At 40.7% G+C, this 20,861-nt stretch overlaps 1 protein-coding gene across 1 annotated transcript; it reads left to right on the forward strand.

Moving 5' to 3' along the window:
- Nucleotides 1-483: 483 nt before the first annotated feature.
- On the forward strand, nucleotides 484-1,677 carry LOC110893266 (proline-rich proteoglycan 2-like). Its single transcript, XM_022140378.2, has one exon. It carries the CDS (start codon nucleotides 484-486, stop codon nucleotides 1,675-1,677), a length of 1,194 nt encoding a protein of 397 aa, XP_021996070.2.
- Nucleotides 1,678-20,861: the final 19,184 nt, after the last annotated feature.

Consider the following 20,861-nt stretch of genomic DNA (forward strand, 5'->3'; position numbering starts at 1 on the left):
GAAATAGGCTGGAGCTATAGGGTGTTGTAGAGGAACTTGCAAATCCCATAGATACCCTGAGTCTGTAGTTTTTGTTTCTTTGTACTTTATGATCCGCCTGTGGATCTTATTACATTCCAGTCTGTATTTTCTTGTATTCGAACATCGACAGACAGTATGGTTTGTAATAGTTTATTTACCCAGCCTTCCGCTGTGCTATATTATTGTGTGTGTTGACAATGATGATATCAACTACGTCACGATACTCCCCTCCAGGCCCACCGGTAATATGTGGAAATATCGGGGTGTGACAGGTTGGTATCAGAGCCAACATTGAGTGAATTAAACACTAACCTTTTGTGTTTAATCTCAATGACACAATAAGCACATTCCTTGACTCTCGAGTCTAGGCAAATGACCTAGGATGCATCTTTTTTTTTTCTTTTATTACTTTTTTTATTTTGTTTTATTTTTGTTCTCTTGTTCAACAGGAAGTTAACCATCATGCCTCCAAGACTAAGAGGACGTGGCAAGGGTCCCATGCGTGGAGGACCGTCATCTGCAGGACCATCTCACAGACGCACTCCATCGGCGTCTTTTTCCACTTCCGACTCCCGCGATATGTGGGGTCAACCTTTCGAGCCGGCAAGACACTCGGTCTCGCTTAGCTCTTCACCATCTTTTCATCCGTCTTTCGGACCATTTGCTCCAAATGAGCCCGAACACTCTCACCATTCGAACCAATCTCACCACTCGCATAACTCTTTGCAATCTCATTCCTTTCATCATTCCGAATCCCCCTACTCTCCAAGACAATTCAACCCAGCCGACTATGTGAACGACTTTCTTGGCTACAACCCACTGGGCCCTGAGGACCATTTCTCTCAAGAAATGGAGATGGATGACGACCCCGACCCGGAAATGCAAACAGGAACCCCGGGCCACCCTATCAGCATATCTAGTGGGTCACCATTTCAGGGATCTCCTTATCGTGGACCCGACTCCTTCCAAGAGAGGATGGCTACCTATGACTGGTTCTTTACCCCATCTTACCATAGCTCTCCGGCTCAACCACCTTTAGATGATCCTCAACTTCAAGCTGTCTCACCACCACCACTTCCGGTAGAGGAGCCACCGCAGCAGCCACCACAACCACCTCCCGAGCCTCCGAGGCGAAGAAGGAACGCTCGCATGTCCGTTAGAGGAGGACCCCGTTTTAGTTCTCCTCGAGGGTCGAGTTCCTATCCCCCTATTCCCGAGGACCCTCAAATGGGTGGGCCCTCGAATGCGGCACCGGAGGCTGATCCTCCGCAAGCTTCTTATGCACCACCTATGCCGCCTGTGGGATTTGATAACCCAATTCCGGTATACCCAGGTTCTTCCGGGTATAATCCTTATGGAGACCCGTCGGGATATCCATTGGGCTACGGAACCCATGACCCATATCTTACGGCTGCACAGTATCACCACCTTTATCCTTCTTCTTACCCCCCTGTGCCTCCAACTGACTGCCCTATTCAGGGTTATCAGTATCCTCCGTATCAGCCACCTCCTTCCCAGCAACTACAGCAGCAGCAACAAAACCAGGAAATCTTAGAGAGGTTGGACAGGGTTGAGCAGAAGACCAAGAAGAACAAGGAGAGGCACAACAGCTTCATGAAGGGTCTTGCCAACCTTATCAAGGGGAAGAAGAAATAGAGGGTTGTTTTTGTTTCTTGTTTATTGTAATAATGTCCCTGCGTGGACATTTGTTTGATTTCTGTATCAAGTCCCTGCGTGGACTTATTTTCATTCCTGTTTACCCCTGCGTGGGTAGTTTGTCTTTCTTAAGTCCCGTTTAGGGCAATTGTATTCGTTTCTTTTCATAATGAAGTTTAGCTTTGGTTTTAATTGTGTATTTTATTACACCATGTTATTTCCTTTCAATTTATAATTGATCTGCCAAAGAAATTCTTAGAGGTATAACCTAGCCAAAGTATTAATTGGCTATGATGGTACAACCTTTTTAAGAAAATAAATCTCTGTTAACATCTGAAAACATGTTAACACTCCTAGCTGTGCGGTACGAGAAACCACACAAACTTCCAAAAAGGTACTTGGACCCTTCCAAGTCATATAAAGCCAAAATGATCAATATGAATCCTGGCTAGAAAATATCAGTGTGATGAATACACCAAGGCATCCATTTGAGATGCATGCTTTAAGCAAAGGTGTAAAATGACAATGAATGTATGATTTATAAACTTCTTGTCAAAAAGGCAATGAACTTGATTCAGACCTTAAAAGATCACTGATATTTGAGATCATTAATTTGAATCTCAACTCGTTTCTGTGACAAGCTTTAAGCCAATTTAAATGTCCTTTGAAACGAGTTTAAAGATAGATAAAATGCCTCCTATAACATGGACAGTTGTGAAAATTTCTATCTTTTCCCTGTCCAGTAATATGTAGAAACGCATTATGTAAACATTCAGTTATATTATAAAATGGTCTAAATGGTTTAATAATACCATGACCAATGAATCATCAATGTGATGAACTTATATGTAATTTAAATTACTATTATTGTTTATATTATAGCATCCTGAAATGGCTGGCTCCGACGAAGTAAACAGTCATCCAGCACAGGGCAATACCAGAATTAACATTACTTGTGCAGAATTACAAGCTATGATCACCGCTGCAGTGTCTCAAGCGGTTGATGCTAAATTTAAGGAGCCGAGTATCGTTCGGTCACAAACTCACTCGAAAGCTCATTCTAAATCTCATACTCATAAGAAGAGTGAGTCAGTGCATTCGTCTAACCAGGGTAGTATACCCAAAAGACAGATAGATCTTGAGCCGACCCCTAGGTACGCCAAGGGTTGTACCTACAAATATTTTGTTTCCTGTAAACCGAGGGATTTTACGGGAGAAAAAGGGGCGATAGATTGCATGAAATGGATTGATGAGATGGAGACGGTGATAAACATTAGCGGCTGCGCTAAGGAAGATGTAGTTATGTTCGCCTCCCAATCTTTTAAGGGTGATGCCCTTACGTGGTGGAAAGCACTCGTGCAGTCCACCGGGAAAGTCCATTTGTATAACCTTTCTTGGGAGAAGTTTGTCGATTTAGTTAAGGACACTTATTGTCCTCAACACGAAGTAGAGCGTGTGGAGACTGATTTTCTCACCCTCGTGATGAAGGATCTAGATTGTAGATCCTATGTGACTAGTTTCAACTCCATGTCTAGACTGGTACCGTATTTAGTCACACCTGAGCCCAAGCGCATTGCGCGTTTTATTGGTGGTTTGGCTCCTGAAATTAAAGGAAATGTGAAGGCTTCTAAGCCAACCACCTATAGATCTGTTGTGGATCTGTCATTATCCCTCACTTTGGATGTGGTGAGGAGTAGGGCGAAGAAAAATTCTGAAGAGGGGAAGAGGAAGAGAGAGGATGATCAGTCCTCTCACTCGAATAAGAAAGGAAAGGGGAACTTTAGTTCCAAGAAAGGGCAGTCTGATGACAAACCCAGATGCAAGACTTGCAATAAAAGACACTTTGGCAAATGCAATCGGGACCCACAGGCCAAACCATGTGGGATTTGCAAGAAGAAAGGGCACAAGTCTGTTGAGTGCCGAAGCATCAAGGATGCAACCTGTTATGGTTGCAATGAAAAGGGGCATATTAAGACCAATTGCCCCAAGAACGCGAAGAAGTCTGAAGAAGCTAAAAAGAACAATGCCAGAGTGTTCCAGATGCAGGCTAGGGAAGCGATGAATGATGATAAAGTCATAACAGGTACCTTCCTCATCAATAATAATTATGCTAGAGTCTTATTTGATTCCGGTGCTGATAGGTCCTTTGTAGACCATAAGTTCTGTAAGTTGTTGAATTTACCTATTAAGACTCTAGACATAAAATATGAGGTAGAGCTTGCCGATGGTACCTTAGAATCAGTTTCGACTCTTCTGGATGGATGTTCCATAGCTATTAAGAATCATTCTATTCCGTTGTCCCTTCTGCCAATGAAGTTGGCCGGTTTTGATATAGTTTTAGGCATGGATTGGTTGTCGCATAACCAAGCCCAAATTGCCTGTGATAAGAAGCTAGTTACCATCAAAACCCCTTCTAATGAAGTAGTCACTATCCAAGGAGATACACAATATGGATTGCCCGACAATATGTCCATTCTTAAAGTATCTCAGTGCTTGAAAAGTGGATGTATCATTTATGTGGCACAAGTGACTGTGGATAATCCAAAGCCGAAGATCGAAGATATTCCAATCATTTCAGAGTATCCAGATGTCTTTCCTGACGAATTACCTGGATTACCTCCTGAGAGGCAGGTAGAGTTCAGAATAGATATTCTTCCAGGATCTGCGCCTATAGCACGAGCTCCGTACCGCCTAGCGCCTACTGAAATGAAGGAGCTCAGAACTCAGTTAAATGATTTGTTAGATAAAGGTTTCATCCAACCTAGTTCTTCACCTTGGGGAGCTCCTATTCTGTTTGTGAAAAAGAAAGACGGATCAATGCGTTTATGTATTGATTACCGTGAATTGAATAAAGTAACGATCAAGAATCGTTATCCTTTACCCAGGATCGATGACTTGTTCGATCAACTCCAAGGAGCGAGTTACTTCTCAAAGATAGATTTGAGATATGGGTATCATCAACTTAAGGTTCGAACCGAGGATGTTCCGAAGACAGCATTCAGAACGAGGTATGGACACTTCGAGTTCTTAGTGATGCCTTTTGGGCTCACTAATGCACCTGCAGCATTCATGGATCTCATGAATAGAGTCTGCAAACCATATCTAGATAAGTTTGTCATTGTCTTTATAGATGACATACTTATCTACTCGCGTAGCCAAGAAGAGCACGAAAAGCACCTTCGATGTATTTTAGAGCTGCTTCGACAGGAGAAATTAGATGCCAAATTCTCTAAGTGTGAATTTTGGCTTCGCAAGGTCCAGTTTCTTGGACATGTGGTCAGTGAACACGGTATTCAGGTGGATCCTGCCAAAGTAGAGGCTGTAATGAATTGGGAAGCACCTAAGACACCTACAGAAATTCGCAGCTTTCTGGGTTTAGCAGGATATTATAGGAGATTCATTGAGAACTTCTCAAGAATAGCTGCACCATTGACTTCCTTGACCCGTAAGAAGGAGAAATTTATCTGGGGTCCCAAGCAGCAGGAATCCTTCGAGACTTTAAAGCAAAGATTGAGCAACGCTCCGGTTTTGTCACTACCGGAAGGAATTGAAGACTTTGTTGTTTACTGCGATGCTTCACACACCGGCATGGGGTGTGTACTTATGCAACGAGGCAATGTGATTGCCTATGCATCGCGACAGCTAAAGGTTCATGAAAAGAACTACACCACTCATGATTTGGAATTGGGTGCTGTAGTATTTGCACTAAAGCTGTGGAGACATTACTTGTATGGAACTAAATGCGTAATCTATTCAGATCACAAAAGTCTCCAACATTTGTTCAATCAAAAAGAACTCAATATGAGACAACGTCGTTGGATGGAAACGTTAAATGATTATGATTGCGAAATTCGCTACCATCCCGGTAAGGCGAATGTGGTCGCAGATGCTTTAAGCCGGAAGGAAAGAGTTAAGCCAATTAGGATCAATGCAAAGAGCATTGAGTTGAAGAATAATTTGAACGAAAGACTGTTGGCTGCACAAAAAGATGCCATGTTGGAAGATAATCTTTTAAATGAAAAGTTAGGTGTAACTGCTGAACAGTTGACACCTGGAAAAGACGGAATTCTTAGGATGAATGGCAGAATTTGGGTTCCTATTCAAGGAGGACTACGGGATGTAATCCTTCAGGAAGCCCACAATTCTAAGTATTCGGTTCACCCGGGAGGTGATAAGATGTATCAAGATTTAAAGGCCAATTATTGGTGGATAGGTTTAAAGAAATCTATTGCCACCCATGTAGCTAAGTGTCTGACATGTGCTCAGATTAAAGCCGAACATCAGAAGCCATCAGGACTTCTACAACAGCCGGAACTTCCCACTTGGAAATGGGAAATGGTAACTATGGACTTTATAACCAAGTTACCCAAAACAAAGCACGGAAATGACACTATATGGGTTATTGTTGATAGACTGACAAAGTCAGCTCATTTCCTGCCCATTAAGGAGACTTATAGCTCCGATAAGTTAGCCCAGTTATATGTCGATAAGATTGTAGCTCTTCATGGAGTACCGGTGGCAATTATCTCTGATAGAGATACTAGATACACCTCTCACTTTTGGAGAAGTTTTCAACAATCATTGGGCTCACGTCTGAATTTTAGTACTGCTTACATCCTCAGACCGATGGTCAAAGTGAGCGTACTATTCAGACCTTAGAAGACATGCTTCGTGCATGTGTTATGGAATTGGGTGGTAGTTGGGACGACCACCTGCCTTTGATTGAGTTCTCCTATAACAATAGTTATCATACCAGCATTCAGGCTGCGCCTTTTGAGGCACTGTATGGTAGAAGATGTAGAACACCTGTCTGTTGGGCCGAAGTGGGAGAAGCTCAGATATCAGGACCTGATATAGTCCTTGAGACAACGGAATAGATTATTCAAATTCGAGATCGCCTAAAAGCGGCCAGGGATAGGCAGAAAAGCTATGCTAATTTAAGACGAAAGCCTCTAAAGTTTGAAGTAGGCGATAAAGTGTTGTTGAAAGTGTCACCTTGGAAAGGTGTAATGCGTTTTGGTAAAAAGGGAAAGTTGAGCCCCAGATATATCGGACCATTCGAGATCCTCGAATGTGTTGGCAGTGTAGCATATAGGCTAAGACTGCCAGAGGAGCTAAGTGGAATTCATGATGTGTTCCACGTTTGTAATCTCAAGAAATGTTTAGCTGATGAATCTTTAGCAATGTCTCATAAAGACGTGCAAGTTGATAAAAGCTTGAGATTCATTGAGAAGCCTATAGCAATTGAAGATTGGCAAGTCAAGAAGCTCCGAAGAAAGTATGTACCGATAGTAAAAGTTAAATGGGACGCTCGTAGAGGTCCCGAATATACGTGGGAAGTTGAGTCCACTATGAAACAAAAGTACCCTCACTTGTTCCAGTAAATCTCGGGGTCGAGATTTCTTTTAAGGGGGTGATGATGTAACACCACGTAAAAACGTGTCCAATTATACATAGACACGTGTCCTAAACTCTGACTATGCGACAGATTAAATTTAAGGGACTAAAAGTGACAACAGTGAAACTAGGCTTTCGCAAGGACTAAAAGTGTCAACATGTCAAACGTAGGCCTCTGAATGACCACATGTGAAGATGATATTCTTAATTGGGTGATTGATTCGGTATACGAAGTAGTTTGTGAAAATAATCGGACGATTATAAATTACAAGGGTTAAAAGTGTCAATATGTGAAACTTGGTCTCCGAGTGGCCTTTTAGTGAAACCGAAGCTTCGTAATATTCAATCATACTCCCAAGAATGTATGATAAAAATTTCACATGATTCTGAGATCATTAAGTATGATTTTTAAACTTTGGATTAAAAGCATCAACTTGATGAAACTTGCGTTTACAAAGGAATTTAACGAACCCGAGGCTAACAGGGTTTGTTTGTCCATCCTTGGGCTCCAAGAAAATAGTTACAAGGGCCTTGATTGCCAAAAATAGGGTTAAATAAGGTTAAAATCGTGCAGGGACTGAAATTGCCAAGTTTAAAACTTGTTAAGCTGGTAACCTGGGCACTAGCGTAGCGCGAGCCCGAGGCCCTTCACCGTCGCGCTACGCGACTGCCTTCGCTGGGCAGAATGTTCTTGCCAGGTGCGGGTTTTGGCTCTCCACCGCCTTAATCTAGTTTGTATCGAATTTTGGAGCTATATGTCGGTTTAAACCACTAGCTAGGACACTTGGGATGATCTCTTAACATCCTAAAACACCTGGAAGCCATCAAGAACCATAGAAATCACTATATAAGTGAACCTCCTCTAGTGATCATAACTCACACTTGCAACATACCATTGTGGGACTTAATCTGGAGCTTCCAGCAGTAAGGAGAAGACTTTCAAGTGTAGAAAAGATTGCTAGGACCATTAGTAAGTCTCTAATTACTTGTTTAGTCATTTAATTTAGCTTAATTGCTCAAAAGTCAAACTTAGTGCTTAATCAGTTTGACTTTCATTTTAATTACATGTGGCTTAACCACTGATCAAATTGAAAGTGGTTATGAAACCACATTAGTATAGGTGATTAACCCCTGAAAGGGTGTCTCCTAATTATCTCGTTTGACTGGTTAATTGTCGGGTCAAAGTAGTTTGACAGAAAGTCAAACTGGACAGAAATGATAAAAACGATTCTAATTAATAAACCAAAGGTTCTAAATTATATTATAACATTCTAAAGACTTGGTAATGATTATATAAACATGTTTTATCAGTCCTAATCCGACAATTAATCATCTAAGGGCAGATTATAACCGAAAGTCGCAAAAGCATGACTTTTGTTATGACTTCCAGTTCTGACCCATTCAAGCTTATTTCTTCCATGTTTTAAGCTTCCGTTAGGACCATACTACATTATAGTATAACTCTCTGAAGTTATATTGCATGGTGCCTAATCGTTTGTCATTTATGCTCTTGATCGTAATTATGCTCATTAATGCCTAAAACGCCCTTTTTGCATAAAATCGAGATTCTTAGCAATGTGAATGAACTAAAACTTTTGCTACTGATATTTAAGCATGTCCCGAAAATTTGACATCAGTTTAGGGTCTAGAATGGGAGTTATGCTCAATAGCGTAATTAAGGAACTTCTTAGTAATTAGAAAGCGTAATTAGCATAAGGCCCATCTAAACCCGATTTTTATTACCAAACTTTTTACATACTGATGTTAAATAATATTTTGGGATTTTTAAAGATTTTTATTTATTTTTAAGCTGAACTCAACATAGGATTATAGTCTAGTTTCGGTAATTACCAATCTTACCCTTTTCATGCATAAAATGAGTTTTACATAACTTTTTGAAACCAAACTTTTTGCTACTGATCCTAAATGATAAATGTAGTATTTTAAACCCTATAAACTGACCAAAATATCAGATTTCCTATATTTACCATATTAGCCCTTTAAATCGCATATTTAGCGTTTTTAGCACCTAGTATGGGTCAAAACTATATTTATCATATAAAACACATAACCTACTGATGTTTTAAACTAAATTACATAATATTACAGTAAGCTAATGTTTTAAACTCAGAAACTTATTTTTAACCCCTAAAAGCCTATGTAAATTTACCAAAATACCCCTACGGTGCATAATTGGTTATAAAAGGTATATTTTTCATATAATAAGTATTCTACTGATATAACTCAATAAAATACATGTTTTTATTAATCTAATCAGACCTGGAACTCAGTTTTATAAATAAATCCTTTTACGAGCATCAAAAGTACCAAAATGCCCTTTTGAGACTTATTTTGGTTTAAATTGCTTTTTAGGCATGAATGTTGATATACTTCTGATATATTGACATATTATGAGCATAATAATGATTAAGACCTGTTTATAGTTTATTCGGTTACCCGTTACGCATTTACGCGTTCGGATCGGTTTACGTGACTAGTTTACGTAAAATAGCCGAAACGGGCTTAACTTAGTCATTAAAACCTCTTTTTCCAGAATGTGTTTAATTTACCCATATTATACAAGTATCTAAGCTTGTCGGGTCTAAATCACATTCTATTCCGGTTCCCGTTTAATCTACCGGTTAGGTCCGTAAGGTTTCTTTCTAGCTAGTTGGTCTAAGTCTTCGACTTAAGTAAAGACCCATTAGCATCCTAATAGATAATTAAACCTTCTATACAGATTTATAGCTTCCGGTAAAAAGTGCCTTTTCAAGAAACTTAGGAATTTACTGCTACATCAGGTAAATACTTTTAACTTATTTTCCCTATACGGGCTTGGGATACGGTATATTAATACCGCTTGGTCGGGTATGGGATTATTTAGTCGGATTGCGATTTAATAAATCCGCATAACCCGTTTTAATCTGTATTGTTTGATAACATAAACATTTGGGGGTTAACGACCGTGTCCTGGATATCCTTGGCTCATTTAAGTTATTAATGGCCACGACTATGCACGGGGTGCAGGCATGCACCCGACAGATGCAAATGCTAAATATTAATTTACCCACAAGTTGGGGATAACTCCTTTGTGGGTTCTATAAGTGGTGAGTCAGTTAATCATGTCCGGCTTATAAACCGGCCCCATATGTATGACAAGCATGTAAAACTGTATACAAGATTTTAATAAGATTGTCCCAAGTTATAAAAGAATTGTGCTTTGTGCATCTAAACCAATTTTCTTAAATGTTTTCAAAACGAGTCAGTTAAATTGTATTTACCAGTGTATACTGACGTATTTTCCTAAAGATTGATTTGACAGGTACTTATCGAAATAGGCTGGAGCTATAGGGTGTTGTAGAGGAACTTGCAAATCCCATAGATACCCTGAGTCTGTAGTTTTTGTTTCTTTGTACTTTATGATCCGCCTGTGGATCTTATTACATTCCAGTCTGTATTTTCTTGTATTCGAACATCGACAGACAGTATGGTTTGTAATAGTTTATTTACCCAGCCTTCCGCTGTGCTATATTATTGTGTGTGTTGACAATGATGATATCAACTACGTCACGATACTCCCCTCCGGGCCCACCGGTAATATGTGGAAATATCGGGGTGTGACAGGTACAAGTTGGATTTACCTGCTGAACTGAATGGCGTTCACGATACATTTCATGTATCAAATCCGAAGAAAAGTCCAACTCAAGATACCGTTGTCATTCCCACCGACGAGATTCAGGTTGACGACACGCTCCATTTTGATGTGGGCCCAAGTGTGGAAGAGCGGGCCATCTTGTATTTGGAGGCCCAAGATCGCGTAACAAAAGGGGCTTCACTAAAATGGCTCTAACTTGGGCTACGGGGGTCCGTTTTGGGCGTGTGACCAGGCGAAACGAACGGGAGAACGAGCTCTATCTTGTTACAAACTGCTTGGGTCATCGTCCAGGCCGAAAAAACGCTTATTTCTATTAGTTTTTTCCATTTTTATGTTTTTTCAAGTATTTTGGGCATTTTGTTTTTGGGCATGTGTTTGGCCCGTTGTCTTTTTTAGGCCCATTTCGAATTTCTGTCTCTATTTATGTATTGCCCTAGTCATTTGAACGATCAGACTTGAATTTTGAGAAAACTGATTTTCACTTCAAATTCTGTGCCCTTTGGGTTGAATTTTGGGGTTGGGGAAGAACTACACGGGTATTCGCAGAATCAACGTGTTTGATCTTCATTATCGTACCACGCACTACATCAGTTGGTATCAGAGCCGAATTCCTGGCTCAAAATGCCTCCGAGGAGAAACAACAACAGGCCTCTCGATGAAGTGTATGAACGAGAGTTGGAGCAGCGACTTATGGCGAGAGTGGATGAGCGGTTGGATCAAGTGGTCGATCAGTTGACTGACCGGGTGGCCGACCTGATCAATCGTAGGAGGCAGAGACCCAATGACGGGTATGGTTCTGAACTTAGTAACCCATTTGGTGATGATTCGACTTCCGAAGACGAACGGGAGGGGCAACCAAGGGGTGAACGTGGAGGGGGTAACAGGCGTTGGGATTCTGGGATAAGAGTTGATATTCCGGAATTTGATGGGTCTAGTTTGAATCCGGAGGGGTTCATCGATTGGTTGGCTACCGTAGAGGAGGTGTTCGAGTACAAGGAGGTGCCTGAAAACAAGCGGGTGGCCTTGATCGCTACTAGGTTATGTGGTAGGGCCTCTGCGTGGTGGCAACAATTGAAATTAACACGGAATAGACTCGGGAAGTCAAGGATCGTGACGTGGGCCAAGATGAAAAGGTTGATGTACCAGCGTCTGCAGAATTTGAAACAGGGTGCTAAATCGGTTGATGATTATACCACATAATTTTACCAGTTGATTGCGAGGAATGATATTCAAGAACCGGAGGAGCAACTTGTTTCTCAGTATATTTGGGGTCTAAGGGTTCAAATCATGGAGTCCGTGAATCTTTTTGATCCGTTAACCATTCCTGAGGCACACCAACGGGTGTTGGCCTTTGAGAAGCAAAACCGTCGGGTGGGCGGTTCATTTACCCCTGCTGGGGGAAACGTTGGGTCAGGCAGTGGGGCACCTCGTGGCGGGCCTAGTCAGCAGAAGCCGGGGGGTAGCAATACCGGGCCTACTTCTAAGGGGGCTAGTAGTAGTGGTCCGAGATGTTTCAATTGTGGTGAGACGGGCCATCGTCAAGCTGAGTGTAAGAAGGCCGGTAAAAGACACTTGTTTGCTGAGTCTGAGGATGAACACTATGAGGAATATGAAAATAACCCAGTGTATGATGAAGAAACTGAGTACGAAGAAGAGGTTGTGACCGGTGATGTTGGGGTGAACTTGGTGGTCAGGCGCTCTTGCTACACACCAAAGGCAGATGGGGATAACTGGCTGAAACACAACATCTTCCAATCAACATGTACCATTTTGGGGAAGGTTTGCACGTTTGTCATTGATTCGGGGAGTTGTGACAATCTGATTTCTGAAGAGGCAGTTCAAAAGATGGCCTTGAAGACAGAGAGTCACCCGAAACCGTACAAGCTTCAATGGCTTAAAAAGGGAGGTGAAGTGATGGTATCCAAAAGGGCACTTGTTTCAATTTCCATTGGGTCCACGTACAAGGATGATGTCGTGTGTGATGTGGTCCCTATGGACGCGTGTCACTTATTGTTGGGCAGACCTTGGGAGTACGAGCGTAATATAGAACATAACGGGCGGTCCAATACTTATAGTTTTCTGTTTGGTGGTGTGAAGATCACTCTTGTTCCTAGCAAGCCTAAGCAGTTAGCCACGAAACAGTCGGGTACTCTGCTGACCATTAGTTAGTTTCAAGATGAGTTGGAGGAAGCAGACAATGTTTTTATTTTGATTGGGAAGCCTGTGGCCGAGGAAGTCGACATTCCTGAATGTATGGTCTCGTTATTCGAGGAGTTTGTTGACGTTTTCCCAGATGATTTACCTGCCGAGTTGCCACCCCTACGAGACATCCAACATCACATTGATTTGGAACCGGGGTCCCAGCTACCCAATAAGCCCCATTACAGAATGAGTCCAAAGGAGCATGAGGAATTACGTCGGCAGGTTGAAGATTTAATTTCTAAAGGGTATGTTCGGGAAAGCATGAGTCCGTGTGCTGTTCCTGCTCTGTTGACTCTAAAGAAGGATGGGACATGGCGTATGTGTGTTGACAGTCATGCAGTCAACAAGATCACTGTGAGGTACAGGTTTCCTATTCCTCGACTTGATGATTTGCTTGATCAAATTAGCGGTGCCACTATTTTCACGAAACTAGACTTGAAGAGTGGGTATTACCAGATCCGACTCAGGCCTGGGGATGAGTGGAAAACCGCCTTCAAGACTCGTGAGGGGTTGTATGAATGGTTAGTGATGCCTTCTGGCTTATCCAATGCCCCTAGTACGTTTATGCGGGTCATGAACCAGTTGTTTAGGCCCTTTATCGGCAAGTTTGTGGTGGTTTATTTTGATGATGTTCTTATTTATAGCCCTAATTTTGATGAGGATGTGAAGCATGTACGACAGGTTTTGACCTTGCTCCGAAGGGATAACCTGTATGCAGCCAAAAAGAAGTGTGTCTTTATGGTCCCTAAGGTCCTATTTTTGGGGTATGTTGTTTCTGGTGACGGAATACAGGTGGATGAATCAAAGGTAGCGACTGTTAAGCAGTGGCCAACCCCCACTACAATAACTGAAGTACGTAGCTTCCATGGTCTTGCTTCATTTTATAGACGGTTCATTCGAAATTTCAGTTCCCTTATGGCGCCAGTGACTGACTGCATGAAGGGAAAGACCTTTATATGGACTGAGGAGGCAGAATCAACTTTTCAGTTAATCAAGGAAAAGCTTACATCAGCACCAATTCTAATTTTGCCAGATTTTTCTCGGGTTTTTGAGCTGCACACAGATGCCTCGCAGGGTGGTATTGGGGCAGTCCTAAGTCAAGGGGGGCGTCCAGTGTCCTATTTCAGTGAGAAGTTGATTGGGCTAAAGTTGCGTTATAGCACTTATGATCTTGAATTTTATGCAGTAGTCCAAGCTGTGAAACATTGGCGTCATTATCTGTTTCACAAGGAGTTTGTTTTATTTACAGACCATGATTCATTGAGGCATATCCGCAGTCAAGATAAAGTGTCACATAAACATGCCCGGTGGATGGCTTTCTTGGAAAAGTTCACTTTTGTTGTGAAGCATAAGTATGGGATTTCGAATCGTGTGGCAGATGCCTTGAGCAGAAGGAGTAGCCTGCTTGTTTCTATGAGAGTTGTTGTACCCGGGCTAGACAATCTCATGAAACAGCTTTCAACAGATCCATATTTTTCTGTCATTTTGCAAGATGTGCAGTTTGGGAAGAGGACAGATTTTCTTGTGCATGACGGTTTTCTTTTTAAGGAAAATCAATTATGTATTCCTAATTCCAGCCTCCGCCTTCAAATAATTAAAGAACTGCATGGTGAAGGGCATGTGGGTAGAGACCGTACTTTACGATTGGTGCAGTCTTCTTATTTTTGGCCTACTATGCGGAGGGATGTTGACCGGTTTGTTAGACGTTGCAGGATCTGTCAAGTTTCGAAAGGCACAGCTACCAATGCAGGGCTTTATATGCCTCTACCCATTCCTCAGCAACCTTGGGTAGATATTAGCATGGATTTTGTGTTGGGGTTACCCCGTACTCAGCGTGGTAATGATTCGATCTTCGTAGTGGTGGACCGGTTTTCTAAAATGGTGCACTTTATTCCTTGCAAGAAGACAACAGATGCAGTTAATGTGGCTCAGTTTTTCTTTCGAGATATCTATCGTTTGCATGGTTGGCCATCCTCTATAGTTTCTGATCGGGATACTCGTTTCTTGAGTCACTTTTGGCGCAGTTTATGGAAGATGGTGAACACTCAGCTCAATTTTAGCAGTGCTTACCACCCACAAACTGATGGGCAGACAGAGGTTGTTAATCGATCACTTGGTAATCTTTTGCGGTGTCTTGTGGGTGATCATGTGAAGTCGTGGGATCAAAAGCTTTGTCAGGCTGAGTTTGCTCATAATCATGCTGTTAATAGAAGTACTAGGTTTAGTCCGTTTGAGGTGGTCTATTCTGCTAAGCCTCGGGGTCCTCTTGATTTGATGTCACTTCCTACCCCAGATTCTGTTCCCAAGAAGGTGCAAGATTTTGTGGTTGGGTTACATGATGTTCATAAAGCTGTGCAGGATAACTTGGCCAACGCTAACTCAAAGTACAAGCAAGCTGCAGACCAAAAGCGTAGGCAAGTTGATTTTGAAGAGGGTGACTTTGTTTGGGCCATTTTGACCAAGGATCGTTTTTCAGTGGGGGAGTATAATAAATTGTCAGCCAAGAAGATTGGGCCAGTTGAGATTGTGCAGAAGATAAATTATAATGCCTATCGTCTGAAGTTACCAAGCCACATTCGTTGTTCCGATGTTTTCAATGTCAAACATTTGCTGCCTTTTCATGGGGATTCGTCTGATGATGAGGTTGCTGCGGATTCGAGGTCGAATTTTGTCTACCCAGGAGGGAATGATGAGGGCCCAAGTGTGGAAGAGCGGGCCATCTTGTATTTGGAGGCCCAAGATCGCGTAACAAAAGGGGCTTCACTAAAATGGCTCTAACTTGGGCTACGGGGGTCCGTTTTGGGCGTGTGACTAGGCGAAACGAACGGGAGAACGAGCTCTATCTTGTTGCAAACCGCCTAGGTCATCGTCCAGGCCGAAAAAACGCTTATTTCTATTAGTTTTTTCAAGTATTTTGGGCATTTTGTTTTTAGGCTTGTGTTTGGCCCGTTGTCTTTTTTAGGCCCATTTCGAATTTCTGTCTCTATTTATGTATTGCCTTAGTCATTTGAACGATCAGACTTGAATTTTGAGAAAACTGATTTTCACTTCAAATTCTGTGCCCTTTGGGTTGAATTTTGGGGTTGGGGAAGAACTACACGGGTATTCGCAGAATCAACGTGTTTGATCTTCATTATCGTACCACGCACTACATCACATTTTGTCGAAGAACCGGTTGAGGTTACAGATGGGAAAGTGAACAAAACGCGCCGGTGCAGTGTCAAGCTCGTCAAGGTTCGATGGAATGCAAGACATGGTCCGGAATACACCTGGGAGCGTGAGGACCGAATGAAAGAGAAGTACCCGCACTTATTTCCCAAGAACCCTACATCTAGAAGCCGAACTTAAAATTTCGGGACGAAATTTTTCTAACGGGGGGAGAATGTGACAACCCTCACCAAAATCAGGTATCCTTACGACATAATTAATACTTAATTACTGCTTAATTACTGTGCTTGCTTGAAATTATGGATAAACTTCTACCTGAATACTGATACATGTACTTACTTGCATCATACCTTATTTGCTGTCACTCCATTATTTACATACAGAACTTTAGTGACAACCTTGATGCACAAAAGCACAGTAGCACAATGAACGGATAACCCATTAAACGTGCTAACATAGCCAGCACCAGGCAGGCACTGCCTCTAAGGCCTGTATGCGCCAGGAATAGATCACTACACTAGTAGAGAGTGTAGGGATATGAGGGTTGTAGAACTGCGTCACTAGGTATAAATTATAGTGACCGGATGTGCCTAAAACGTACTTTAAATACAAAATTCAGCACTTTAAATAAAAATTCAGCATTAAGCTAACTAATAAGTGCCAAAACATGAGAAAAATATTACTAGACACTTTCCAAAGTGTCAGGAATAAGTTGTGTCACTAAAAATAGTATTTACGACACTTTAAGTCTTTGTTAAGCACTTTAACGGATCACTATCCAACCGAACAACCGGACTATACCCGGAACACAAAAATATTGCCATCAACATTATTTTTCCTTGTTTAAGCCGGTTATGGTCCCCGAATACCCTAACACCCGTTACAACTTACTACACGCTAGTAACCGGATTAAACTCCTAATTATCTAACTATATCCTAACCATCTAGTTGAAATCGAACCAAAGACCCCCCCCCCAACCGAAATCGTCCCCTAGGGGGACACCCTTATCCTTGCCTGATTATTTTAATCATGGTTGCCTAATATCTTCCCTACATATTAACCTTTGGACCATTATCATAGGGAGGTTTATAAGAATGCTTTTGGACTAAACATTCACTTCACCACTTAACCAAAATCACTCTACTCTCTCCCTCCTTTGCTCCTCACGACCGAGAACCACACACCCATCCATCATCATTTTCGATTTCATTCAAGACATTCCAAGCATCTACAAAGGTTAAGGATCGCGTATAAGGAACCTCGGTGCACTCGGATTGCGAAGGACCTCGCTACATTGCTTTTATCCACTCGATTTTCGACTAGTTTCTTCCCTAGCCTCGAGCTAGTAGTAAGTGACTCTAAACGCCTTCTTGATCTATTCTAAAGTGGTTAAAATGAACTTTGTCGGTTAAAAATCATGAACATACAAGATGACATACTAAAAGTTTACTAAAACGATAAACATGTTGGATAAAAGCTATAGAGTTGTGTAAAACTTGTAAGACTTGTTTTGTTATGATTATTTAGTGTTGATCTATGCTAGTGTCAGTTCGGATCGTCATCTAACCCGACTAAGTCATGTTCATGGAACATGACCTAGTGTATGTTATAGTGTGAAAAGTGGTTAGATGAAGACCACTACTACATATCAAACATGAACTTGTGTAAAGACAATCTTTCTTATGAAATAGACTTGTAAACTAGTAGATCTACGGATCTACAAGTGGTATTTTCAAAGGACCAAGCGTCAAAAGAAATCATATTTCCTAAACCGGGTTTTACATGAACAAAAGTGATTTTTGTAAACACACAAATGTGTAGACACTTGTGTAACACAAAGTTTTGACAAAAGAACTATTTTTGTAAATGTTGACAAGAAGTTGTGGAAATTTATTTTCTTTAAAAACAAGATTCTCAAGAAACCGAGTTGATTTATACAAAGATCCACTAAAAGTAATGGGTAGTTACTAAATATTTTGGATAAACCACAAGTTCATGTATTATTGCGATTTATATATATTTTGACTAGTTTGATGGTTTGAATATTGTTTATTGTTGATTGAGAAAATTATTGATTTGAATTTTAAAAGAAAATGATACGCTTGAAAGCGTGGCCACCTCCAGTTACAGGGGAAACTCTGGTGAAATTTTTCCAAAAATCTAACACTTGGAAATATTTTTATCACAAGTGTTATAAATATATTTCTAACTTGTTTTCAAAAATGTAAATTTCGCCACGATTTATTTACAACATTTCTAAGTGTCGGAGGTGGGATTTTCACAAAATAAAACTTGATAAGTATATATTTGATATATATATATATATATATATATATATCATAACAACACTTGTGAGATTTTTATGATTATTTGTGAACTATACAAATATTATTTTTTTTGGGTAAAAATAATATTACCGAATGTTAACGATTCCAAAATAATACGAATGCCTTCACAAAAAAATACAAGTTACAACGGTATTATTAATACCACCCGGTCTTTAAACGTAACTTACGCATTTTCGGAAAAATACTAATGAACGCGTATTTTGACAAGAGTATTATTTTGGGAAAAAATTATATGTAATGAGATGTAATATTTTTGGGAAAAATATTTATATTTCGGAAGTAAAGTATTTTCGATTAATGAAATAAAATATATTTTATTAGGTGAGACTTAATAATATATTTCGAAAAATTACAAACGCACATGTATTGAAGCCCCTATCCTTGGGAAGGAAAATATTTACCAAATATTTGCAAAGTGTACACACGAAATAGTTGTCTAACTATTTCCTAAAGACATTAAACCTTAAGCTAAGGCACGACCGTCCGTCTAATAGAAGATAGTACGTGTAGGTCGTCGCACAGCAGATTGATCAGGAGATTTTCTTGATAGAGACACACCACTGTGAGTTCATGTCCCCCTTTTCTCTTAACTGTTTTCAGTTTTCTAAACTACGGGGGTGAAATACATGTTACTATGATTACAAGTACTTTATACATGGTATGGTTAGCGTAAGGAGGGTTACTACTTAGATCATGTGAGTGGGTAGGCGCAACTTGAGGCCATTAATCCTCATTGTAGGACCGAGGGACAGTAGCGGTAGATCTATCTGGGTGTAGCGAGCCCAGCCCCAGGCCCAGCATAACGGACCTCGGGGTGACTTTGTACCCAACGCAAAATCCGCTAGGTTTGAGTCTTCCTACTTGCACTTCACACATATCAATGGCCTTGCAAACCATTGGTGATCTCTTTTTCCTTATTTGCTACATACCAGGATTTTTATACATACAAAGGTTTTATACTCACTCACACATGAACTCGCTCAACAATTTTTGTTGATTTTTCCAACTTACATGTATTTCAGGGAACTAAAGATCTGGCGCGGTATGCTACGTTTTCCCGCTGCATAAGAGTTTCGAGGTCATCCAAGTTTAGGGGATGTGACTTTTACCTGGACGAGTCACAGTCCTTAAAATGCATTTATTTCATGTTGGTGTTGTGTCTTTCAAACAATGTTTTTATGTTATCAGGTTGTAGTGTCCGTTGCATGAGTCAACGCCTCAAGACAATGTTGTGTTACTTATGTTTTAAAACTTAATTCAATGGATGATCTTACATGGTTTTATTTTCATATAGCTTTGTTATGATTAAGCTATGGTATTAAGAAGTCACACCAAATTAACCACGCTTCCGCAAAGCCTGGGTGTGACACTCTTAATTTACCCTTAACCACCCTTAGGCAGATTTTTACAGTCGAAACGGCAGATGGAAATTCTATTAACATAGATAAGGTTTTGCAAGAAGGAAAGATAGAACTATTAGGACATAAATTTTCTGCAAACTTGCTACCTATGAAGTTAGCCGGATTCGGTGTAGTATTAGGAATGGATTGGTTAGTAGCCAACCATGCTAGAATTCTCTGTGATAAAAATTCCGTAGAAATCCAGACACCTACAGGAGAAGTAATTTCAATCATAGGAAATAAACCTCGAAAACCACTGAAATTCATTTCAGTAATGAAGTTAGCTAGTTATTCAAGAAAACAAGAAGTAGTGTACATGATTTCAGTAATCATTAACACTAAGAATAAGGAACTTCTGGAAATCCCAGTAGTCTCAGAATATTCTGATGTATTTCCAGAAGAATTACCCGGGTTACCACCCGATAGGGAAGTAGAGTTTAGGATTCATCTAATTCCTGGAACTACACCAATAGCCAAAGAACCTTACCGGCTAGCACCCACTGAAATGCTAGAATTGAAAAAGCAGTTAGATGAATTACTAAGCAAAGGATTTATACAACCTAGTTCAACCCCTTGGGGAGCACCACTGTTGTTTGTGAAAAAGAAAGATGGATCGATGAGAATGTGTATCGATTATAGGGAACTGAATAAGGTTACAATTAAGAATCGATACCCATTACCAAGGATTGACGATCTTTTTGATCAACTCCAGGGAGCTAGGTATTTTTCTAAGATAGACTTACGCTCCGGATATCATCAATTGAAAGTACAAGAGGAAGAGATACCTAAAACTTCTTTCAGAACTAGGTATGGTCATTATGAGTTTACAGTCACACCCTTCGGACTAACAAATGCTCCTGCAACATTCATGGACATGATGAATCGGATTTGTAAACCATACTTGGATAAATTCGTAATTGTCTTCATCGACAATATACTTATTTATTCCAAAAGTCAGGAAGTACATTGTGAGCACCTACATGCACTCTTAACTTTGTTAAGAAAGGAAAAGC

Source organism: Helianthus annuus, chromosome 12, assembly GCF_002127325.2.
Source record: "Helianthus annuus cultivar XRQ/B chromosome 12, HanXRQr2.0-SUNRISE, whole genome shotgun sequence".
NCBI lineage: Eukaryota > Viridiplantae > Streptophyta > Magnoliopsida > Asterales > Asteraceae > Helianthus > Helianthus annuus.